A 26,202-nucleotide genomic window follows, 5' to 3' on the forward strand; every position below is an offset into this window, starting at 1 on the left:
GGAGTCATAATGTTGTTGCCTTTCAAACCGCCAGACTTCCCCTCATGCCTTTACTATTTTTCAGTTTAATTTTTTAAGGAGACCTTCATAATCTACTTTCAGCAGTGTTGCTGATGAACACGCCCATCTGAACATGTTCTTCAATGACCTCCTTTTTTTGAAGGACTTTGAACTGAACAATGGTGATTTTACCTGAAAAATTGCAACTCGGCACATTTCTTCTTGGCACCATAAACTAAGCTCTGAGAGTGAATGAAAGCTACTATCCCCTAACCTTAACTGTACCGGTTTTAGACTTAAGGCCATAACTTTTCACACTTGATGGACTATGCCGAGTTATTTATGCATCCGAGTTCTGTTACTTCTTGCAAACTCGCTGGAGGCAGGGAATGAGTCCAGCTATAAGGATGAGAACTGCATCAAAGATTCCTCTTATTGCATTGTCACTTTTCTATGACCAGGTAAGCATAGCTGAAATAAAATCTTGATCTTTACATAAATCACAATTTTGTCAGCAGATGGACTTTAACCAATCTTGACAAAAGGGGGATTTTGTCAAGTAGGAAACTCGTAGTGCAGGACTCTGATACGTGCAGCACCAGAGTCACATTTATTTATAAATGGAAACTTTTTAAAATGTTTTTCATTACCGAGATAAAAAGCTTATTCTTGTGTTTTTTTTTTTAAATTATTATTATTATCATTCATTTGCATATAAATTTTTCAGAGTGGCACTAGTGACACAAATATTTTTTTCTTTTTTTGATTATTTTGTTTAGCCTTTAAGCTGCAAACTACTTGTTTGTTCTTACTTTTCTCCAAAAATATAGAACATTTTATTCAAGAAAATTGCTTTTTAGTTTTACATTTTCCTTTGTTCAAAACAGAAATTAGAACAAAGAGGTTTGACAGAGTAGGTGTTAGTGAGACTTGACGAGCTTGTTTGTTTGAAAGCGTCTCATTGGTTTTATGACTCAAGACAAAGAATGAGAACAAAATGTCTTAAAATCAGAACAGCAAACCAAATCAAAATCGAGTGGATTAACCCTGCTTATAGAAGCAGCTAAAATGGCACTCAGAGGGAATGTGTGCTAACAGCATATTGTTACTTCATTATGTTTTTTTTAATCTTATTTTACAACACCTGGTCGTCAGTGAAAGCTATATTATTAAATAACTATATTTTTAAATATTCACTTAAAGAAAAACGGCACCGGATATGTTTTGTTTCCATAAAACAGAAATGACGAATTCACTGAACTCTACCGAACACGCCGGGTGTGTTTTTGGTTTGCCTCCACGATGTCGTTAGTGTCCGTAACCAACACATCATCTCCCGCTGTACCGCCACACTTCCAGGCCGTTTAGAGTGATAATTAGACTGTAACAAGCAGCCGTTCCTTTTATGTAGGTCATGAGCTGCTAATGACACTCACTGGTGTACAACTTGGCATTTTCTGTGTTTTACATTTTATTTCCTCGTGTTTTTGTGGCACTTTTAGAAGTGGAAGCTAAAAATCTCTTAATTTGGTTATTCAGGCTGAGGCACCTCATGTGTAGAAAATGTCAAAAATCTCTGAAAGCTAAAACAATAAGGGGTATTAACACAAATATGTAATTACCAATACATTACCACCAGTATAAATCAACAGTATTTGCTAGAAAAATGGTAAGAGCAATTATGTTTCCATTTACTTTCTACCCAGGTTAAATACTTTGAATTATGTAGCTTTTCAAGATGTGTGACATATGTTAAGTTAAAGTCCTCCTGAAAATATTTAATATTAGGCTTAATAGCAATTTGAACTATATCACAGCAGGGCAGAGAGGTAAGTGCTATGTGCATAATCATCTGAACTTTACAGTTTGATGTACAGCCAGGAGACGTTTCCATGACTGCCACTGCAGTGGAGGGAAAAATTAGGTAAACTCCACATTTAGACAGCTTGTAGAACCACCTTCAGCATCAATAAGTCAAGGTTGTAATTTTCTGTATGACTACGTCGGTGTCGCACCATTTTAGGAATTCTTGAACACTGTTCTTTCCATCGTTGCTTCAGTTGCTTGCAATTTGCAGGAATTCATTTGTGGACAGATTTTTTTTCCAGAATCCCAGCACAACAGTTGAATCGATCTGAGGTCAGAACTTTGTCAGGGCCAGGACAACTTCTTGGTCACAGACAAAATACGCACAGACATATAGCCGATCTTCAAACGGTAAAATCTTTAACAACAGAGCTACTTATTCGTTTCACATTTCAGATATTTAAAACATGCTTGGAAGGAGGTTCTATTATGTTCCGCTCAAGTCATTGAACTATTTGTGTGAAATATAATAAAAATAAGTAAAATATGAAATGAAGGTGCATGCACATAAGAGCTCATAAAAGCTTGTCCTCTGATTGAAATGAAACTAATACTCTACATCATTCTTTTGTAATTGAAAATCAGCTCCACCGCTGAACCTGACTGATTTCACATAAATGCTGATTTGTTCCGAGTGGCTTTCCCCCTGCACAACACTTCCATTATTGCTTTTTTATTACTTTTGTTGTGGCTGTTTTCCATTGAGAAATAATTCTGTAATAAATATTTCAATATTTCCGTGGTTCTGTGCTCGGCTATGCATTTATGTCTCTGTACAGACGTTGCAGAGCTAAGGAAAAATATGTCCTCCACAGCTAGACATATGATGTTCAACTTCAAAGTGCAGTTTCACGTGCCAGTCGTAGTGTTCCCTGGTGAGCGGTGTCACATTAAGGAATAACAAATGAGTCCATGACCCGTGGTGGTTATCCAGGATGTGTTTGTGCAGAAGGAAAACAGCATATGTTATTTGCTTTGCAGTAGCTTCATAAGTGAAAATTGCATTGTGCCTCCATTTGGAGAGCAGGTGTTGGAGCACAGAGGGAAACAAAGCGATTGTCACTCTCCGGGTTCCTGATGACGGTGTACCGCGCTGCTGAAAGGCTCACACGTTCTGGCTGTCATCTTAGCAACAAATCTGACTTGTCAACATACTGGAAGTGGCTGCTTTTAAACACAGTGGAAGACGAACTAGAAACGTGTGTAATTCTGTCCAAAGATTTGTCTTTCTGAAAAGCCTTGATCCGTCCTTTCACGCCGTTCGCTCTCGACTGCTTTTCTAAGGTTGAGTCATGAGGGCAACGGGTCCGGGAGGGAAACCCACGCATCCTTATATTCAGTGACACTCTTCGGGTCATTCTGGGGGATCCAAAGGCATTCCTGTCCCAGAACAGAACAGATTCTAGGTGTGTGCCAGGTGGTCCTATCCCAGTAGGAGTAAGTCTCGCTCTAGCCGATTAATGTCTGGTTCGGGTCTAGCCAATTTTTCAGTCTGTTTCTCACTATCGTGGGTGTGAATATGGACAGGAATGTGAGCATGCAGGAGCTGCGGTCGTTGCTCCGATAATGTTTGTAGCAGGTTTTGGTCTTAAAGTCCTCAAATAAACCCTTTAATTTCATTCTGTCTCATAGAAATTTATTTGCCATGCAAACATAATGAAAACAATTTAGCAGATACGTACAAACATATCTATATTCTGGCACTTTATTTTTGTTTTTTTGTGGAAACTTTGGATTTGGACGCAGTCAAAAGATATCCACCAATATCAATGCGATTGAAAGGAAAAACCCAAACATAGGATAATATGGACATCACGCCAAACTATTGTCCTGGTTAGAGGGTTTGAAATCGAATGACAATAGAAAGTCCAATTTAAGGACTGCAGAACTGATCACATACTTTTAAAAGACAAAAGCTCTCTGGTAGCAATGACCAGAGCAGAAAAGTTTCTCACTACTTCATTGTGTAAATGGCTGCAAAATCATAGACATGCTGCTCCAAAAGTTGAAACAAAGCCAGTCATCAGTTTTCTTTGCAATGCTCAGAGGTTAACTTTGCCAGGGAGGCTGGAAATGTAATTTCTTGATAGTTTGAGCATACTCTCTGGGTTCTTTTCTGAGAGACTGTCTGCGTCACCCTAGCCTGTCAGTCTGCAGTTGTTGTTTCAGTCCCACACGAATCACTAAAGAAGCATGTTCATCAAATGTTCAGAGCTTTCAGGGCAAACCTCATGAACCCTGGCACCATTTTTTGTCTTTTAAAAACATGCGATCAGCCCTGCAATCCTTAAATTGGACTTTTCATTCTCATTTGACTTCAAACCCTCTAACCAGGTTTATCTGCCAAAAGCACAATTCCCCCACATAGACATTTCCAACCTTCTGAAACCACTTAACATCCACTGCCATGGCTCATTTGACCCATGCACCATGGCGTTAACACGTATGACAATTTTATGATGCAGTAAAACCCATTGAGGGCACTTCTGGGGAGCACATGTGGCTCTCAGGGCTGTGCTGAATGAGACAGCTTCTCTGAAGTGAAGATGAGAATTTGGTATGCTGGGCCACATGGGACTTTTTTTTAGAGAGTTTTCAAGTGTGATGCAGTGAATTCTTGAGCTCCTGGATGGTTAGTGTTTGTTCAAGAGATTTTTCTTTATCTTCCTGGTTCAAAACATCTAATTTTGTGTCAACAACCTGTCAGAAGGGAACTGTTTAGTTGGCTTTTATGGCAGACGAACCGCATTTACAAGCGTAGCATTCTATTTAAAGTGGTCTTGGTTGCTTTATCTTTTATAATGTCAGTTTATTTATGTTGCATTATGGATCCATCAAAAACTGTCTCAAGTGTCAAGATTTTTCACTTTCATTTGCATTTCATTCTTAATCTTATTAATTATGTATGAGAATCACTTAACTAAAACAGATGTAAGCTATCAAGATATCTCATAAAAAAAAACATAAAAGTGCAGAAAATGGTTTTTATTTTGGTGTTAAGTATTTACACAAAATACACCATAATAATACAAAGTAATGGGCCCTAATTTACAATGTGTGGTAGCTTGTCAAATTTCTTGTCTTGCCAAACTACTCTGCTGAAACAGAACAGATTAATTTTAGATTAACCAAACTGACTTTCCTGAATTGAAAGTCAACTGAAACTGCATCATTATTTCATATATAAGGACAGTTTTCACCTATTCACATAGTAAGTTATTTTATAATGAAAAAACAAAACAGATTTAGCCCAATTTAGAACTGTTTATCTTCTAGCTATCTAATTTAAACAACTAAAGAAAAGAAAACGTTAAGTAACTCGTAAAGATGGCTACTAATATCAGCTAAATGGCAGTTCTCTTACAATTTTTAAATGTCCGTTGAAAGAGATTTAAAATTACAATCTCCCATTTGTATAAATATGTTCAAAATAGTAGAATTTTAAGCTACTGCATACCGGCCCTATGTAGTCAGAAGGGCTGACCTCCTGGGCGTGAAGTGGCTAATTGCCAAGAATAACAGCCGTTCTTCTGTTTCACTAATGGAAAGTGTTTTAAATGCTTGCCCTTCCCGTCTCCACTGAAAATCAGTAGACCCAATGAAACGAGCTTAAGTTTTTCTTTCCCAATCACGTATTTCTATTTCCTCAAACACAGAGAATTATACGCAGAAAACCACTGCAATATTAGAGTCATAGCCCTTCATAAGCTTAAAAAAAGTATTTTCCACCAAACAACTTTTTTTTTTCTTTTAGAATATGTCCTACACAGCAGTTACTGAATGTCATTTGTTCAGTTGAGTATTCTATTTCCTCTCAGCCAAGAGTAAATCAACTGTTATCAAATGCGTGGTCTGTGTAAGAAGATAGGAATTATTCATATAGTGCAACAGTGGTTCAAAAAAGAGAAAATGAAAAGTAAAATATTTGAAAGACATCTGATGTTGACAGACGAAGCGGGATGAAGAGAGAGGCTCTGCTACAAACTCAACAGACATCCATAATTTGCACAAACTGTATTTTTCCTGCTTCTGAGCTCTTTATATTGGTCAGCTGCGGAAATCGAAGCGGTTGCTTTTAACACCCCCACATAAACACCTTCTCAACCCCACAAACCTTTTCCAAAACTAAAACCTCCCGCACCACTATCCGCCTTCATATGATGTCAGCCAGGAGGAATTCAATCTCCGAAATGGGATATCATGAATGATGCATGAGACGGAAAAATGCATTTACCCAGGCGACAACACAATAAGCTGTTGTTGCAACCACCATAATGTAAAAATGCGAAATTTATGGTGACGAAAATACATATGGAGCCAGGAAGACATTTGTGAATGTTGTCAACTTCCAAGCTGAGGCAGAACTAGCAAGGGCAAAATGTCTTATATGGAAAATCCTCAATTTTTCAACAAAGTAAGGATGAATTTGTCCTCAAGTCTACAGGGAGCAGAGCAAAAACTATCTTTGCATGCAGGTCTCACTGCCCACTTATGCGTGCATTAGTTTTGTCTCCTTTTTGGAGGAGCACCGTGCTAAGGCTGACATGCCCATCTTCCATGTTAATAATGGATTTTTGATATAAGCTCCACATGAAATTTTAATCTCTGGAATATTAGCTCACCGAGGGAGATACAAAATCAAATCACGGGGTCGTGATTAAGCGGGCGTAGCCCATATCGACCCATTTAAATTCATATTAACCTAGCATCAAAATGTATGAGCCGTGACACTGATGGCAGACATAATTTAGTGGTGTTATGTCTGTTTTGCAAAGCAAAGGTATGATCAGTTCATCGCGTATCTGAAAAAGAGTGAAAATGAGCCTGGATGTGGGACTTGCTGGATGCAAGGAAATTTTAAAAAGGATGCACCTTGGGGCATTCAAATTTTTTTTCATGTCAGCAGTGTCGATGCCAAAATAACATATTGTACACACTGTACAGCAAAAGTTGACCTTATGTAGTTTATAATTTTGAGAGTATATACTTTCATTCCTGTTAATATTATTAAAACACACATCCAACCAGATATGCATTTTGATATTGGCATTGACCAGAGAATTGTTAAAATGTATAGATAATGTAAGTTTAAATCATCAAGCTTCCATTTCTAATGTTTTCTCATTTTGAAAATGTGTCCTTTTGTCTAGCCATGTTCTTTTATTCCGCAAAAATATTTCTCATATTCTGCCTCATAGCTGAGGAATATGAACATTTTGCTCAGATAAGTAGTAGTCACTTTTGATAAATCCAAATACTCCTTACTGTGAGCCTTGTTAGTCAGAAATGTGTGAAAAGACTTAATAAATAGGACCTCGCCGACATTGAGGGATTGGACAGCGATCGTTGAAGAAATTTGGGAGTTGGAAAGGCTCACCTTCTCCATCAGACTTCAGGAAAACAAAATTAAAAAATTTTGGTCGAAATGGTTAACTTATAGGAACTCGAGAATAAATTGAGTTCCATTATTACTTCATCAGGTGCGGTATGAGGAGCCAGGTGTTGAGTAGCCTGGCAGGTCTTGGTAAATATGGAAACAAACTCCCACCCGCCTGACTCCTCACAGAACTTTACATACACTGTAACCCGTTTATCAGTTATCAGTTATTTGTCAGTTAAGTCTTATCTTTTTGTATGATATAACTGTTCCCCTCCCTTGGTGACCTCTCTGTTGTTTTTTTTTTGAGTGTCGATTACTGTCCTGGTTGTGACATTCAATTTTATCTATTTGTATGTTTATTTATTTTATTGTTATTTCATTGTATACTGTTACGGCTTGATTTGTATAAAATCCTTTTCAAAAATAAAGTTTAAAAAAAAGAAAAGACTTAATAAATACTTTTTTTATGACTGCTTAATTATCTGTTGAAAATTTGAGAGAGCACATTCAGAGGGGGGGATGCCAAGTTTAGAAAAACTGTTTTTTCTACCATTACCAGTGCAAACATTTGACATTTACTAAACTTTTCTTGGACTTTAATTGGAAACGTACAGTATATTGTTGCTTTGCTTCACAGCAAACACGCACGCTTGCTACGGTACATGATTTCTCTTCCTCTGTCCTAAAGTATTTAAATATCTCTTAGTCATGAGTTGTTTGTCCACGTATCTGTCTGTTGCTTTGTCATAAAATGATGACCTGACCCAGCTTCCTGTTAACCACTGCAGATTGACACCAGCCCCCCCATTAACTCCCCCACTGGTTTGTAAAAGGGAAGATGGATGAATGAACATACCAAAAACTAGTTTTGCACCATAGCTCTCCCTATGCCTCATGTTTGATGCATATTTTACTCCAGCAGAGAGCAGACCCAGCTGAGAGAATAAGTGAAGCAAAGCACCACCACTGTGTTAGCATTCTCAAAGGCTCAATAATATATCACCTAGTTTCGTTCCTTACACAGCATCTATCATCACAGTGTAACACGGTGGAACTCAAACAGCCATTTTCCATAGCTGTTAATAGGACAAAGATTGACAATGTGTGAATGTTTGTGTACAAACTCGTGTGTCTGTGCGTCTATGTATGACTTTACACTCACGGCATAGAGCTCCGTGCAGGAAGGTATTATCTGTAAAAAGTGTGTGTGAATTGGGTGTGGGCCTTAAAACCAGACTAAATACCTCAGTGCCTTTGGGTGCCAGGACACACGGCGTTGTCATTGGCTTGGATTGCACTCGAGGGATGAATTCTGTGGCTGAATGATGTGATATATTAAGGTGTGCTCTGCGGCAATGTATGGTAATTTGTTAGACTTTTATTTAATCAGGTACCACTGAATACTAGCCAAACGGAACGCTGCGTGAGCAAGGTGAGCTCTCAAACTCGGGTTTTCCTGTATTTTGTCTGTTTTAAAGAAATGTGCTTGTTCCATGTGACGGATTTTAATCTGCCTTTTTGCTGTGAAAACTGTAAATTAGGTTATGGGTGTTTCGGTATCCACCATCTGTTTGTGAGTGGATAATCCTGTTGCTGCCTTAAAGGCTGATTGATCATGGCAGCGTCCCAATGTGGTCCCAGAATGATCGATCGGTTTAGTATCTTACAGAGACAGATAACAGGACGATAGAAAAATGTATCAATCTGAAATGGGACAGATGACAAGATGTGATTGATTTTTTTTTTGACACATAACTAATTTTACAGACTGTTCAAACGCAGTAATAACTATTGCAGTATGTTTCATCCATACTTCGTAATTATAAAAGATGCAGCATGCACCTTAATTTCTAGCTATTTGAAAGCTTAAAAAACTGTAATATTGAATGTGGAGAGTGCATTACTTAGTATTTTAAGTTCATAAGTCTCCCCATTGTGGGACAATAAAGGATATTTATATTAAGTTATGAAATTCGCTGCCTTTAAACATTTGATTCTCTGATTAGTTTTTTTGTTGATTCATGGAAGATTAAATTGTCATGTTTCAGTAAACGTGTGTAAAATTAGAGTAATCTTTTATTGCACATTTATGATATCACACTTAAACATGAAACCCTTAGTTTTTAAAACAATTAAATAGGGAAAAAGTTTTCACCAGAATTGCTGAAATTTGAGGCTGAAAATCAAAATTTTAGTCTTTTCTGACTGAAAAACGGCGGCAAAGACTTCAGTTGGGTCAGCTGTTAAGCAAAAAGTGAATATGTGGAAAAGCACTTCTTGTTATTGATTCAGTGTTGGTTGGACATATAAAGCTCTGGGCTTGTTTCTTAAGGAACGTTTGCACTGTGGGGAAAAGCATCTCCACAGCATGGTGCTGCCACGTTTTTTTATCCTGAACATTGTGTGGTCAGGGCAAAGTTCAACTTTATTTTTCTGAGAGTTTTTTAAATATGAGCCACAAAGTGTTAGTCCCAGGCTTACAATTTGCCTTGCACTCTGCACATGGGAACTGCAAACAGTGCTGTCTGCAGCTTTCTGTAATCTGTAAAAATGGCTTTTTCCTTGCCATGTTTCAATAAAGGTCAGCATTATTAAATACAAGACTATCATTTGCTGTATTGGCAGAGTCAGTCCACCTGAGCTGAAGCTTCTCTAACGAACCCTAGAATGTTTTACAGAAAAGTTGTATTTATTCTAAGTTTAAAGATTAAAATGGCCTTTGATTAAAATCAGTGGTGCTGGATTTCATTTAAGAGGAAAGGGGGCTAATTCCAAATAAACACTACTGCTTTCACTTATTTAAAATAAGAATAGGTTTAATTTGTACTTCCGCTTTAAAGTCACAAAGTCCCTACCTAAAGCGTTATATTTGTGTAAAAGCTCAGTCAGTATGAATATGTGTACAAGACACTGTAAATAATATGGATTTGGGAGACTAGCCAGCCAACTTCATTGTTTTTGCAGTGGAAAGACTCCAGCCTGGCTGTGCAGTAAATCACTACCACCAAAATAAGCAAGCTGTAATGCAAAGTTTTGGGAATATAAAGCGTCCGAGTCTCACAGCGGCAGAAATGTAGAGTGTGGAGGAAACATTGGACAACTGCTTCTACAGGAGGTGATTCAGCCATCCGCTGACAAGTGGAAACAGAAACATGGGGAAGCACTCATCAAAGGGCAGCAAACCGTCCTCGTGACTTTGCCTGCTGTTGTCTGACCACCGGATTTACCAGCTGACAGAATGGCTTATAAAACTCTCGCTGCCCTCACATCCCCATACCAGCTTCTTCTTGGTTGGACTTGTGTCTTTTGAATGGATTTTGTGTAGCAGGGCTTCCATAGTATGTTCTTAAATCCTCAATCTATATACAAAAAGAAAACATCTCGCTATAGCAGGAACACAGCAGCTACACCATCCTTGCCGTTTCCTCCAACCACTTGACTCATTGCCCATTGTCTTTGGTTTTATTGCTCTCCTCCAAGCCACTGCTTAGTCACACACCAGGCCAAACTGTTATACCTGAGGGTAGTGACTAGTATGCTGTTATCCCAAGGATTGACAGCCTGATACACAAGAACACACAGACTAGTGTGGTTGAATGTGTGTTTGCACACAAGAGAAGCAGCCAGGATCCCCTGTAGTGCCAATTACACATACAGCTCTAATCTCTTGAGCAGGCTGGATGCATAGAGAAAGAGAGGAGACAGAAGCATGGATAAAGGGCTGAGGAGATGAGACGGCAGCAGTAGTAATAGGAAGGTTTGGCAAGATGTGTGTGAACTGACGTAAAGAAGAAAGAAGCAAGGACGAGGAGAAATGGATCACAGATTGCCAGTGAGAATAAAAACCTATGGACGCACATTTCCTCGCAAATGTATTCATACGCCTCGAACTTTCTCACATCTTGCGTTGCAAACAAATACCGTAAAGTGTCCATTTGCAGTTTCATGTATTAGAAAAAAAATGAAAAGGTTTGTTTATAAATGCTGTATATAAAATACTTCTCTCTATTGTACATATATGTTTGTTCGCTGTACTCTGATTCCACTTTGCTTGAGATAAAGACACAATATTGTTATGAATGTTGGGATGTTGAAATTTGTGGCCTACATTGGTCTAAAGAGTCTTGTCAAGTATGCATGATACTTTTAAAAGGCTTTCAGTTTGAATAATGCATGTGTACTAAGATCATGGTTGTGAAAGTCAATGTTTTCACTGGTTTACAATGGGGTGCTTTTTCCATGATATCATTGTCTTCTTTAATTTTTGCTATATTTAATCATCCACTGGCTATTCAGAGACAAACTGTCAGTGCAGTTTCAATGTCACACAGGTGGTTGGGTCATTGTGAGCCAAATTAATAAGTAGGTCATGATGTTAGTTTAACTTTTAGCTTCAAGCCCTGTACATCCCGATGTGAGTCAATCTTTATCAGTACAGATCAAGTTTCTGCACACCGTCGCCTTCAATTAATGCTATGACTAATGTAAATCTGTGAAATCTGAGTAGCAGTTGCATCAGTTCTGTGGCAATGGTAAATATGGTATGTGATGCTGGAACATTTAACTCAGGAATCATTTCTCCATATAAAGAATGGTTTTGAGAGAAGCATATTCTGTAACACTTTATTTGAAGGTTGTGCATAAGACTGGATTGACACTGTCGTAAACATGATATAACACCTGTAATGAACATGAAGGAGCCTTCATGTATGTTTATGACTGTTATGAAGTGTCATTCGGTACATAATGACGCCTTCAATTCAAGGTTGACACTTTTAGTGAAATTTTAATGCGAGTTTTAGTACAACTTTGAAATAAGTGTCATTATTTACCAAATGACACTTTATGATAAGTTGTAAACATTCATACGGACTCCTTCATGTTCATAACAGGCGTTATGTCATGTTTATGACAGTGTCATGTCAGTCTTTCGCACAATGCACACCCCTTCAAATAAAGTTTTACCGCATATTCATCTGGTAGAGTGCCCCAATCAAAGTTTAGATCTGTGGCAAAGCTTAACATTTGTTTGCAGATGCTCCCTATGCATTCTGGTTGAGTTTGAGCCATTTTATAAAAAAAAAAAAAGGAATCCTCAGAACCTCAACTACAGATAAATACAACTGATGGAGGCATGTGCCAAAAAAATCGCATTACTTTCCTGTTCTGTCTTTCGAAATCACAGTAAGCACAATGGAGAATGTAACATGAAGAAATATGAAAAACTTCAGGATGAATACTTAACATTGGTACTGCATGTGGCGTGAAGAAAACTGGGAAAGAAGTCGAACAAATGCGAAGGAGATGTAGAGAGATAAATGTGTTGACAGGAGAGTGAGGGCAGCTCCCTTACTCCGTACAGTGTTGCATGCAGAGCCCCAGGTCAAGACACGCATCCGTCTCTCTAACTTTTATCAGTTAAAGTGATACAGCCCTGAGAGCCCCATAGGCACAGCAGGAGACTTCTAAAGCTTGATGTCTTTTTTTCCTCAAGCATTATCAAAAGGTAGCAAGGGCTTCCTTTAATGTGTTATATCTGCCTGTCATGTCAGCTCCCTCCATCTCTTTCTTTTTTCCCACCTTTTATTATTCTTTAACCTCCTGCTCATAATCAGACTGAAAAGTCATTGCGCTTTTTCTGTTTTTTTTGTATTTTCCACTAATACTCTCCCTCCCCCTCACCGCAGCATGGTAATGTTCTCCGAAATTACAGTGAGGTAAACAGAGCAGGGGAGTGGAAATGAAATAACTGCTACAGGGCTGTCAGGTCTGGCAAGGGAGCCATCCGTCAGCAGGAAATGACACGTCGTTCACCCCCCACCCCCATCATGTCACACACACACACACACACACACACACACACACACACACACGCACAGAGTTTGATTCCTCTTCTCCTCCTGGTGGCAAGGTGAAGGAATTATGCTCATCAAAGCCTGAGCGCAGCCTGGAGCCTTTCCATTAACCTTATACAACACTGGTCAATGGCGAGGGGATGGACACACGCAGCAAGGGGGGCTTTTAAAACCATACGCGCTAACACACACACGCACAAGCATACAGTATACACTGTAAACTGTACCTTCAATGGAACAAAAGCCCCATACATAATCGCATCGAGATCAGATACACACACCCGCGCGCACGCGCACACACACACACCTCAATTACCTTTTCATTCATAGCCTGACAGCAGTGCATGTGCAAGATCTGACATTAAAGGAAATTAAATCTCCTTGTGGAATGGGCCAGCCCATCTCACCTCGCTGTCAAAATACTCCTATTTCCACTCCTCTCCCCTAACCTTCTCATCTGGGTATTTAGAGCTTTGTGGTGCGGAACGTCATCAAAGAGGAAAAGTTAGTGAGGCAGCCGCGCTTAAAGGAGGCCTCCCTGCGATAATACCCGCGCAAACGGAGCCCCTCTACAATTAGCCCACGCACCCAAATTACCGCTTCACATTCTGATGCTTGCACGCACGCACGCACGCACGCACGCACGCACGCACGCACGCACGCACGCACACACACACGCACACACACACACACACACTGACTTATCATTGGCTTAGCCCAGTGAGTGAGTCACTAAGTCAGTTAACTCTTTGATCCAGACCTCCTTTCTGCTTTCAGATATGAAGCCTATCTGACATAATCCTGAAAAACATTGGCTCACGCAACCAATGAGACTCAAAGAAAAGTGCAGCTGCAAGGCTACACACTCTCAAGGGACTTAGCTGGTAGAGTGACACATGTACAGTAGATTTTTTTTTTTACAGGCAGATTTAATTAAGCCTCATTGAGATGACTGATCCTGCATCATACGAACTCATGTGATATTTTTTTCTCACGCGTCCAAATGCAGCAAACCTGCAGAGGAAGGAGTTTGCCTGATAATTCACTTCATGTTTGAAGGGGGGAGGGGAAATGCTGGGATCCTGGGCACCAGCCTTTTCCCGAAGGTTTTAATCGGATCAAATATGGCTTGTCAGATACATAAGCTAATTAATCGGGGGAGAGACCAATCCCCTCTTTTAGCAAATGGAAATACGGAGGCAGGACATTGGCGGAGACACGTCCTCTCCTCCTTCAACTTTTCTCGATCGAGATGCAGAAAGAGACCAGCTGAGAAAAGATTGCCTGTAGTGAATCATACAGTCTTTAAGGATTCTGTCTTTAGAGAAAAGACATTCATACTGCCTGACGTTTTTCCACAACCCCAAGCTGAGAAGATGATAGATTCTTGATTTTAAGACTAACCGGAGCTGCTGTTTACAGAACCTATGTATATAAAATATCTTCTTTGACACTAAATCAGCTATTAAAGCAATATTTCTTGACATGAAAACAAACTCGACTGCAGTGCACGCCGTTTACGTTAATTTCTCGTAGCCAATGCTCTTGTGTAAGATTTTGTGCCTGAAATTAAATTTTTAGACCATTTCTTTTCTATTAATATCTTCAGCTTCTGAATATGTATAGAGTAAAGCACATTTATTATCACTACAAAAGATGTGTAAATTGTCTTAAATGCAGTTCATCTGTTATTGCTTTGGAATAATCTTACAGTACAAAAATACATATATTTGGCCATATTTTTCTGTTGTAAAATGTCCATACTAAGAAATTATTGTTTTAATAATCCTTGATACCAAAATAATTGGAAGCATGATCAATTAAAGGAAAAAGAGGCATCTGAGTCTCTAATTCAGTCTCTAAGACATTGTCCAACAATCACAAATGTAAATTTTGGGACTTAGATAAATGTTAGGACTTTAGCTAAAACTGTGTGCTTTGGTCAGAGGAGATGAAATTGAGATTTTCAAAAAAAAAAAAAAAGAAAACACTGTGAAACAAAAAACTAAGACATATAAAAACTCCTCATTGTTGACGTCTAGCAATCTTTGATGCATTTGGCCTATTTCTCTACCAAACAGCCTGGAAACTTTAGGACAGCACAATATATCAAATACTCTTTACAATGTTGAGATATTTTAAATGTATTTTTTAAAAATGGAAAGCAATGATCATTGGCATAATTATCCAAAACATATTGCCTAATCTTCAGAGAAACGTTTTCATCAGACACAAATATTTTTTTATTGTGTTTGCTCATAATCTTTCTCCCAACTATAGTGCATCGTAAACACTAGATTTTTTTTTGTAAATTTTTCACACATTTTACCACGATCATATAAAATGATATGCTGTTTGAAGGGATTAAAGTTTACAATCCGTAAAGAATATTTTTAGACTTATTCAGGTCGTTTAGACAACAAAGTTGCTTTATTCTAAAGATTTCAGATGTTTTTTTTTTATTATTATTATTATTTTTCATGTTCTAATAAATTTAACCTCCAAACAAATAACTCAAATTCAAAATAAAAGAGGCCATGGCACAATGTAGCTGCCGAAGTGGGTGTAAAGCTCATTAAAACCTCATCAAGTCTTCGCTCTCATTTTATTTTCCTGGCTTTAACCACGCCATAGTTGGCCGTCTGTAGCTCTGCATTGGCCTCTGGCATTTTTAACTCATGATGGTCTCAACTGCAGTTCAATAAAGGGTTCAGCGATGTATCTCGCATACAGGGAAACTCTGGACGGCTGCCTGATCGGATGAGTCACTTACTACCTGGAGGAAGGATGCTATGCTAATGTGCTTACAGCCTACACAACATCATAAATCCATAATTAGCACTGAGGATGGCATTTCATGCTTAATTTAAGCACTGAGCCTTGATTTGAAACGTAGATGGTATAGTGAGTTACATTGTGACTGCCTGCCTGACTCAGTGGATGATTGACTGGTTGGGCGGTCTCAAGCTGTTTCATGAGGGAAACTCGCAACTTCCTCAGGCTAAGCTCACCACCAGCTGCGCAGCTTCCCCCAGCAAAGAGCTGCTTCTGGAAATATTGAAATCTCTGTCGCTCAATAATACATTTCACCCTTTTCTCTGATTTGAGCTCTAAACTTGACCATTTAAACAACTGCTCTTGTAAATATATGCGTTGTGTGAGACGCCAATACAGGCTTGACTGTCGTACCTGCCACTCCCGTGAATCCCTTAAAATGATCACACACATGCGCTCAGAGCTTGACGTCTGTGAATTATTGATGTAGTCACCGAGCATTTGATCCGATAAATGTGTTTGTGTCAGAGGACAAATGCTTTTTAACCAGAGTTTGGTTATAGTTTGCCATATTTCAACCTATCTAGTGATTATCCATTACAATTATGTCATCGACTGACCGATTTCCATTTTTTTTCCTCTCCCCTGTGTCGCACTTTCCCCTTTCTGTCGTTGGCAGCAACAAGAGCAGGACCCCACAAACCTGTACATCTCCAACCTGCCAGTGTCGATGGATGAACAGGAGCTGGAGAACATGCTGAAGCCCCTGGGTCACGTCATCTCTACAAGGATACTTAGAGATGCCAATGGGGTCAGCAGAGGAGTCGGCTTCGCCAGGTAAATAAAGACCATAAATCAATGGGCAAAAATTGACTTGTTTGTCCTTGCATGTTATAGGAGAAACAGTTATCCTAAAAAAAATCTATAAATTCCTGTGACTTGAGCTCTACATTGAAAATGTTATGTCTCTGGAGTAAGTGGAGGTATCTAGGTGGCACATACTTATCAAAGTAATGGTTCTTTAAATTCTGAGAAGTTCCCAGTAGAGCCATAAAAGAAATTGCACAACTGTTGTCTTGGGTTGAAACTATTACTGAGGATTTAAATAAACGTGGGTATCCAACACACAGCGAGAATCTGTGTCGACATCAGAAAAGTGCTGTTAATCTCTACAAGACCAAGACCAACAGCTTAAAATGCTACGATCAACATTCAGATGTGTTGATCACAGCAGCTGAGTGTAACTGGAAGCCATACTTTTCAAATTCTCATTTGTAAAAATAAAAAAAGGACAAACATATTTACGTTAAACTTCACAATTGTACACTGTTTGTGCCGGCTTTTTAACATATAGCTCTCAATAAAATAAATAAAGTTTGTAGTTGTAAACTGATACATTGTGAAAGGTTTCAAAAGGAGTGGATACTTTTATAAAGCAAACGCAGTGTCCATGTGTTTCACAAGCACGGATAGCGGCTATTGCATCACTGTAAAGTCACTGCTGCTGTTTTTCTAGAGCCAAGCCTGTCATTTAACAGGTTTTTTTTTCCATTTTCTACTTTGGAAAGTTTCTTCTACAGCTTATTAATCCCCCAAAGTCATAAACCACTCTGTCCTTGTCCTCGACAGCAGCCACCAGGCTCTCATTCCTCCCTGTTTACCCAGAGGAGGCCGGTGACGGCCACACCACCGCCATCTTGCAGGGATTTTTCTTAATCACCTGCTCTGGCTAAACTCCTCTCCTATTCCCTGCTCTATTACTGAAAGGTTAAAGCAGGATAGATGAACGCATACACACCAAATAAACAACTGCACAAATAAGCATATGCGCAGATAGATCCCACGTGCAAGCCGTTGTGCACACGTAACAACACACATTAAAAACTAGCCTCTTAGTTGCGCTCCCTCAAACAGGCAGCCCTCCTGCAGACCAGCAAACAGAGCACAGCAACAACCTGCCACAGGCCACCTGTTCAAGCAGCCTCAGTGGCTGCAGGAACAGACATGATGGAAAGGGAATCTGAGAAAGCGGCTACATGAGAGGGACGCGGGTGTGACGCATCGGTCTCAGAGAAACGAGTAACTTTAGAGGTCACTATGAAGAGACGAAATGTTTTTTTTTTGTTTTTTTTTTTTTTACTGAGATGATCAGAAATCTTTACAGAAAGCGAAAGGAGTGAAAGAGGCAAAGTTTAAAAAATTATTATACAGGCACGAATGGCTGAAGAAATGATCGATTATACAAAAAAAAAAAGTGTCCGTAAAAGAAGCCAGAAGGACAACTGTCCACAGAAGACAAAACAGATCAATAGACTACATAAAATGTAGACCTCCCATTAGCTGTGTCAACAGACAGACAGACAGGCAGCTGCTGAGGGCTGGACTGTGAGGGGCATTAGAGAGAGTAAACTGAGCTAAGTGTTTGTGGGCTGATCCATTACTGTTATCAGAGCCCATTACTCCAGCCCCAGCACTAATCATTGCAGACAGCAGCACCTGATGCCATTAACCAGCAGCATACTCAGAAAACCCAAACCTGCCTCCCCGTCTACCTGCCTGACTCTGCAGCTGACTGACCAACGCTCAGCCTGGCTCACTGGTTTGTTTCTCAGTGGCTGCTTTCCAGTCTGCCTGCCTCATTTGCTCCTAGTATTCTGGGCTGATTTCTGCCTGCTGTGGTGATGGAGAGACAATGACAAGAGATGGAGTTTTTACAAAACAAAACAAACAAAAAAAAGTCATTTTTAGAAAAGGAACAAAGGTGTGCTCTGCATTAGCAATTCTTACCATTTAAAAAAAAGGAAATATGCTAAAATGTTATTTTTTTAACAGTCATCCACTTTTTAGATGCAGGAGTAACGCGCTTAGAATTAGTCCCAAATAACCTCAGTGCTGTTTTTACCATACCATTCACTTAACCCAGAAGTGACTTGATCTTAATGAGAGGAAAATACTACAATAAAATGATTACTCACCTACACTGGCTCATATTTGGGACAGGTTGGTGAGTGGGACATGCTGCTGCGCCCTGGCAACCCGGTGGTAGGAGATGCCAAGCAGACGACGACAACTGACCGGTTCATATTTATAGTCAGTTTACCGTAGCAACTAGTCTCGTTATTAGTTCATAATAAACTATTAATATTGATTGTGATAGGAATTAACCAACTAATACCTAAAATCAAAAACTCAATTGTTATTTATGTTGTGTGTACATCAGCTGTGGGTGTGTACGTTGGGGTAAAAATAAGACAAAGGATTCTCAAACATGGTCAGTCTGGTCTTGCAACAAGATGGCTCCTGTGACAAAAAAAAAAAAAAAAAAAGAAAGAAATTAGTCCTAAGATGGGGGATCTAATGAACCACATGTTGCATGATAGACTGTTCTCTGTTACCCACAAGTATTCCAACACACATGGTACACAGGAGAGTAGATGTTGGAGGGAGTGATGTATTTGAATCTCTCTTGAGATCCAGTCCTGGTTCATGACAGGCTGTGGATTACTTTCCTTCAGTGATGTGACAGGTGGAACAAATGAGGCTCAGTTCGCATGCAAAACCTAATGCTAACACATTTATCACACAAAAAATTAACCATAAAAATAAATCATGAAACATGAAAATAAATCAAATCAAAGAAAACCTGTTGAATTAATGATGTGTCTTAGTCTTATGCTTAGCTATATATTATCGCGCTAATGCTATCTTGCACCTGGTTTGTCATTGTTATCTTTAAGACAGATTTTTCCTCTCTTGATGTAAATGTTCTTTTCTTATGGAAGAAGAAGAGCTCAGCACAACTTTTCTTGTCTGGTGTTGTGTTTTCTTCTCTTTTGGTTCTGTGGTGTCTGAGAAAGAAATCTGGTCAATTGTTGTCCCGGAAGAGTTAACCTCTGGGTTAACTTAGTCTGGTCACTGCGTTTCCCCCATCCAGTTAGAGCTTGATTTGTGTGGTTACTAAAGGAATGGTCTCAAACCTTTGCTGCTGGTTTGAAATTGAAACAAAGAGATGACTGCACTACTTCAGGCGTGTCTTAGTTTCTGAAAGCTGATTCAGGAAATTCAAGGTTTGCAGTGGAATTCAGAAGCAATTTCTAGCATTGGAGGATACTGGAGCCACACTTTTGTCCCATGAAGAGAAGTAGGGCAAAATGAAAAATGGTCTCCCTTAGCAAGGAAGGTTGGATCTAAAGACAGTTGGTAAAGGGATGTTAGAGGCCCTCCTCATTGTTGGGAAATTTAAAAGAGAAGAAGATGAGAACCTAAATCCTTTCTTTACGTTCACAGAGCTCTGGGTGTGACTGTGTCCATTGTAAAGCATGGAGGATGGTATGTGATGATGTAGGCCTGTTTCTCTCTTTACCATCCTGGAAAACGTGTGGAATTAAAGGACTTTTAGATACATTTAAAGACACATTTATCCATGAGTCAGTCTATGTAAGTAGACTATTCAAACTAGGTACTGAGAGTTCTTTGTTTGCTGCTAATCTAAACACACTCTTTGAAAAGGTTTGAGCTAATTGCTTGATTCTGAGTGCTAGTGAAGTGCTCAAGGCCACCAACCATATTTATTGATCAGCTAAGCTGCATTGACCTCTTAGTAGCAGTCAGGGCAAAGTGGAAGAGGGTGGTTACAGGGTCAATAGGAAATCATACCAGGAAGTGTGAAAGATAATTTATTTCGAAAGATAATGGTAATAAGCGAGAGAAAAGAGAGACAGATGTTGATGTTAAGTGGCTGCTATACGGAAAGAAAGGAATGCGCAGATAAAGAAAAGAAGGGCACGGATAGTAAGAGAGAGCAGGCGAAAAAAAAAGAATGAGCATAATGGTGAACGATGGAGAAAATAACCAAGGTTGAAAGACAGGGAGGAATGAGAGAGAGACGTCAAAAAGAAAGGGTGTAGATGGGCTGGGAGTAAGATGGATGGGACGGTGAGAGCGATAAAGAAGCTATGGTTTGAAAAAAAAAAGAAGAATGAGGGTTGCGATAGGGGAGGGATGAGAGACAAAGGACAGAGAAGTGAGAGGCTGACAGGATGATATGAGTATTTCAGGAGGTGTGGGTGAAAAAAGCATGAAAATGTGGAATGCAATGAATTCTGCACATTCCGGGAGCATATTATAATAAAGGCACTGCAGTCGCTGGGGCCTGCATTGAAAAACAATCTCATTTTGATATCAGGCTTTTCTCTGTAAGGAAATCTGAAATGTATTTACTGCAAAGGTTTTGCAAATTCATGCATATAAATGTTTGTTTTTAATATGTTACTGTGACCTAACTTTATTTGGCTTTTTGATAGCAATTCCTTATGCACAGAAAAGCAAATCCAACTGTTTGACTGGAGTTGCTGGCTTTTCCTGTAGCGTCTTTAAATTTAAATAGACTTTGGAGGTTGTGGTGTAAGAATTAAAATCCATCTATTCCCACTCATTGTATTATAATATAATCTGTTTTTGTGAAGTGTCTAAGCACACCAGAGGCTGGGAACGTTTTGATTTGGCTGAGTTTGAATTCAAGATGTTGTGCAAGACTTGCGGCAGGAAAAAGCCTTTGTCACATCTACATGAAGTCCATGCTGACCAGCATTTTTAGCATTCAAACCATTTTGTCCCCAAACTCTTGCCAGCTTTGTTTATTTCAGTGCGTTATATTACAGGAAATCTTCCATGCACCAAAAACAATGGTATCCTTCCTACTTATAATCTGCATAAGAGCCTCATTTTTAAATTATATCGTGTGTTGTACACACCAAGCTTTCTACACACACATCAACAAGCACGTTAAGGTTAGATCACCCTGATGGAATCGAGGTGATCTAATGTGACTGCACTGCAGTGAGTAAAATGTCAGATAAAATGGAGAACAGAGTTGGCAGGAGTGGGAGGCCACTGTTCGCACAACCAGTTGGTTGTGGAACCTCCTAAGTACAGGATACAAGCAGCGATTTATTCTGAATTAGAGTCAGACAGAAGCTGGATTTTCTCCTGGGGCAATTCAGATCCCAGCTGTTGTAACTGGCCCTTGAGTGCTCGCAAATCAGTATTGTGTCAGAGTTGACATTCAACTTGATCCTATTTTTGTTCATTTGGAGATTAAATAGGGGCCTGGTTGGAAACAGAAGGATACAGGCATTGCATAGATAGTTTTTTTTTTTTTTTTCCACCAGGGAACAACCCTTGAACATTTGGAAGATCTCTCTAATCAAGTTTTCTCTGGTTTTCATCAGTTCGTAGTCTTTTTTCTGAGATCCTGATTGGAAGCGAGTCAGCTCTTTGTGAGATTTACAAGAGACACCAATGGAGGGAACATCCAGATATTCTCATCATGCTCTGCCAGTGCGGCTTGCGTACCCCTTTCCTGTCTGTCCATCTAGTGAATGTCTGCTCACTGGCCTGCAAAACGGAGAAGCTGCTCTCCTTTACGAAAAGGTGGCTCCGTTAATATATATGAAACAAAACACTTCTGATGCCGGGCTTCCAGTTGTTTCATCTCGGAGTGAAAAAGAGAGGCGGAGGAAACTGCTTTAATATAAATGAAGGTTGGTGTACTAATGTCACTGTATTACAGACATATTCCTCACCTGGAGTCATTTTTTTTTATGAACTGTAATCCCTCTTATTTGCCAAGGGAGTTTTCCTCATTTGTTCTGGTCGATGTTTACATCCCACCACAGGCCTGAACATCGGAAGCTGAAAAACAGATCACTGAGCTGATAACAGGTCTGGAGAAAAAAGCAGCCAGACTCTCCCTTCATTGCTCTTTGGGATTTTACCAGCACACACCTTTCTAATAAACTACCAAAATAGAAAAGGCATGTAAAGTGTCCCACCAGAGAGACAAACAAACTGGACCACTGCTACGCAGTCTTAAAAGAAGCACAACATGCTGTCTGTGCAGCATTAGGACGCTCTGATCTTCGTCTGCTTCATCTCACCCCAAAATACAAGCAGGAACTGAAAACGTCTAAATCTCTTAGGACTGTTGAGAAAGACTGATGCGTTAAAGTGGATGTTACAGGCCTGTTTTACGTACGTTTTTGTGAGGCGTGTGTACTGACTTTCCGCACATATAACAACAACAAATCATGGTTCACTTCACATCTGAGGAAGTTGCTTTGGACTAAAGAAAATGACTGCAGTGGTTTGGACCAGGCCTTACATAGACAAGAAACGAATTAACCAAGGAAGTCAGTGCAGCAAAGAGAAACTGTCCGACGTGTTTTCAAAACCATCACCTTTCTACATCCGACCATCATCCCGGTCCCTGAGAAACGGAAAACCACAGGTGAAATGACTGCAGATCTGTCGCCCTGAGGTCTGGCGGATGATGTTACCAGCTTGGCATGACACTTCATGTTGCACCACTTTGACCATCAAGAGATGTAACACCAGGATCATGTTTGTGGACTACATGTTAGGCCTTCGACTCCATTAACCCAAATGTCCTCCACCAGAATTTGGTTGACTCGTCAGTAGATCGTCTGCTTCCACCAGGAGGGGGGGGGGTTAAGCAAAGATTTAGGAAACAAATGTTACAGAATTTCTTTTGTTCCACAGAGAAGCGAATTGATCATTTATTGATCAGTTTTTGACTTGCAGGAATAAGAACATTTTTCTCACATTGAAAAGAATGATTTGTATAAATAATGGAGCAACTTTTAAAGCAAAGCCATCCTAAACAAATCTTAAGCAACAAAATCATTCAATTGCCAACTTTTAAGTGGATACAAAAGGGTAATGAGCTGTGATGCAGCTCACAAAGAGGGAGGAGAGAAGTAAACAAGTTTACTTTGATCAATATATTTTTTTTGTCAGTATTGCTTTGATTTTTTTTAAAAAACACTTGATACAAAATATTACATTCTCTGAACTTGTAAGTAATGTCTTATCTCTTGGATATTGAATGATTCATATCCAAACATTGCATAAAACTGTCTTTTAAAACATGCATGAGGTTGAAACTTGACATTTATCGTAACACGACAGTTCGGTGACAGGTGATGTCTTTTTTTTCTCTGCATGCAAACAAGCTGTGCATTTGTGCAAAATGTGTTTGATTTACTAATACACATGTTTTATGTAATGTCTAACAGAAGAGCGTATGGGCATGTGGTGTGAAAGATCAGAGCCCTCCCACTGGCCAGCTGTTTGACTTCTTCTCAGACTTTGATCGAGTGGCTGGGAGAGAGAAGATGGGTTATTCAGCTTGATGTCTTTTCTCTCTCAGTACACAATACATGAGCTATTGTTTTCACAACATTTTTACACGTTGCCCATAAGTAATCCTGCGTTTTCTGTTACGCCCGTGAAGGCTTTTAAGTATCACTTTTGGTCCTCGTTTGCCTTTAAGTTTCGGTTATGCAGCACACAGGCTGCATAACAACCTTTTCCATTAAAGGCCCGAATTTCATTATCAGCGTCTTACGCATGCAGACAATAATGTTCCACAGTAGAGAGACAGGCAAACTCTTGATGGTCTCACTGGAGACCATCTGTCTTTTTTGAAAGAACAGACTGATTCTACTCTGCCAAAGGGAATGCGGTCGTCAAGTAGAGTGCTTTGCAGAAACAAGGACAGGTCTTTCTAAAAAAAAAGAAAAAAAAGAAAAGAAGTCGCATGTTTTTGTAATAAATATGAGGTTACTACAGAATTACATAGCAGTCATGTTGAAATTGAAGCTTATTTAAATTTTGAAATTAATGTTTTTCAATTGCAGGATGGAGTCAACAGAGAAGTGTGAAGTTGTGATACAGCATTTCAATGGAAAATACCTGAAAACCCCACCAGGAATCCCAGGTGAGTTTTCTTTCCAAACTCTTGAGCATTTCCATTTCTTTCAGTTGTAAAAGAAAAAAAAATCCCACCCTTTCAAAAACGACTCCAATATTTAATTCAGTTGCTGTAATTTAACATCTAGATCAGACGAATAGCGGGGTACACACAGTGGTTTCTGACACCTAAGCTGATCATCGTGGCATTTCCTCAATAGCTGGTGATTCTGTAGGGCTCTTTTCCTCTGCCTCTCTCAATTTCTGTGCCACCGCCTCTTTCTCTCTCTGGTGGTGCACTTGCTGCAGGCTGGGACTTCTTGGTCAGGAGAAAACCCTCTTAATATTCACACTCATGCCTCTGTGCTGTTCTTTGCAATCTACTTAAGAGCTTGCACTCTCGCCTCTTTTCACTTCTGCTCCTTCTTTCTGTTGCAGTGTCCTCTTCCCTTCCCGCTCTGCTTTTCCGGAGTCACCCTGTAGAGAGCAGTGAAGGAGAAACGAAGCACAAGTTAGGTGTGTTAGCACAGAGATTTCTTAAGTGTCCAAAGAAGGATTGGAATTTAAAGAAACAATGCAAGGAGAATAAAGATACTGAAGTGTCAAACAAGAAGGATTGGAATTTATGGAAACAATGCAAGTATTCAGGCTTGGAAAAGCTTTTTAGAAGCAGCAGGCTGACAAAAAAAGTAAACTGGGAGGAGAAAAAAAATATACTGAAGTGTCAAACGAGAAGGCCCAAGGAAATGAAAAGTGCTGCTTTAGCACTATTGAGTCCAGGTGCTTCGGTATTTAAATATCCCTGAGATGTGCTGGCCAGATAGGCCGATGTGCAGAGATTTCCTCCTCAGCTGTCAGGTTTTTATTATCACTCACCTCATCAACCATAGGCACAGAAACACATCCATAAATTGGTCTCCACTATCCAGTGATATCGGAGAAAAGTGGACTTAGAATGTCCACACATGCTCAGCCAGTGCATAGCCAGCAGCCATTATAGGCGAGCTGAGCGTCTATATTGAAGTTTATCTGTAATAGGAAACCTTTAAAGCCGTAATATGAGGTTGACCTTCGCCTTTAAGGGTCGATCTCCCTGCTGCTCAGGCTTTATTATTGTAAATGGATTGTTCAGGCTCGTGCCAAGCTCAGAGATTTACTACCTTCATTGAGGAAAATCCTTCTGTGAATTAGGAATGGCTATGTTTACAAGTTTTGCTTCGCAGTCACCGAGGGGTGCTTGGATAATCTAGTTTTCCCACAATCCCTCAAATAAACGTCTGTTAAAGAGAGCCGCTGCCTTCTTCTGTTGCAGCCAGGTGTAATTTGAGATCTTTTTTGGAGTAGATATATATTTTTGATTCTTTACAACTTATAGTAATTGCTGAAGGATGTGATTCTGATGAAGTGCTACTTTGACATAAAATTTATCCTCAGAGCAAAGATGCACAGACAGACAATTTAGAAGGAGCCTGATTTACAAATGCATGAGCATCAGAAATGACAATAACATTGCAACATGGACACTTCTAGTCAAAGTTAGATGATTTCAGTATA

The 26,202-nt window shown here is 39.5% G+C and overlaps 1 protein-coding gene across 10 annotated transcripts in view; it reads left to right on the forward strand.

The window, feature by feature from the left end:
* Positions 1-26,202, forward strand: part of rbms3 (RNA binding motif, single stranded interacting protein) — a 321,058-nt gene that overhangs the window by 204,797 nt on the left and 90,059 nt on the right. For all 10 annotated transcript variants that reach the window (XM_088010352.1, XM_088010348.1, XM_088010351.1 and 7 more), the window contains 2 exons: positions 16,556-16,713; positions 24,597-24,676. In XM_088010352.1, the coding sequence (XP_087866478.1) occupies positions 16,556-16,713; positions 24,597-24,676 (238 nt within the window). The remainder of the gene's footprint in view (positions 1-16,555; positions 16,714-24,596; positions 24,677-26,202) is intronic.

This window comes from Poecilia mexicana, unplaced genomic scaffold (genome assembly GCF_051168715.1).
Source record: "Poecilia mexicana isolate PSO_F unplaced genomic scaffold, ASM5116871v1 scaffold_11, whole genome shotgun sequence".
Taxonomy (NCBI): domain Eukaryota; kingdom Metazoa; phylum Chordata; class Actinopteri; order Cyprinodontiformes; family Poeciliidae; genus Poecilia; species Poecilia mexicana.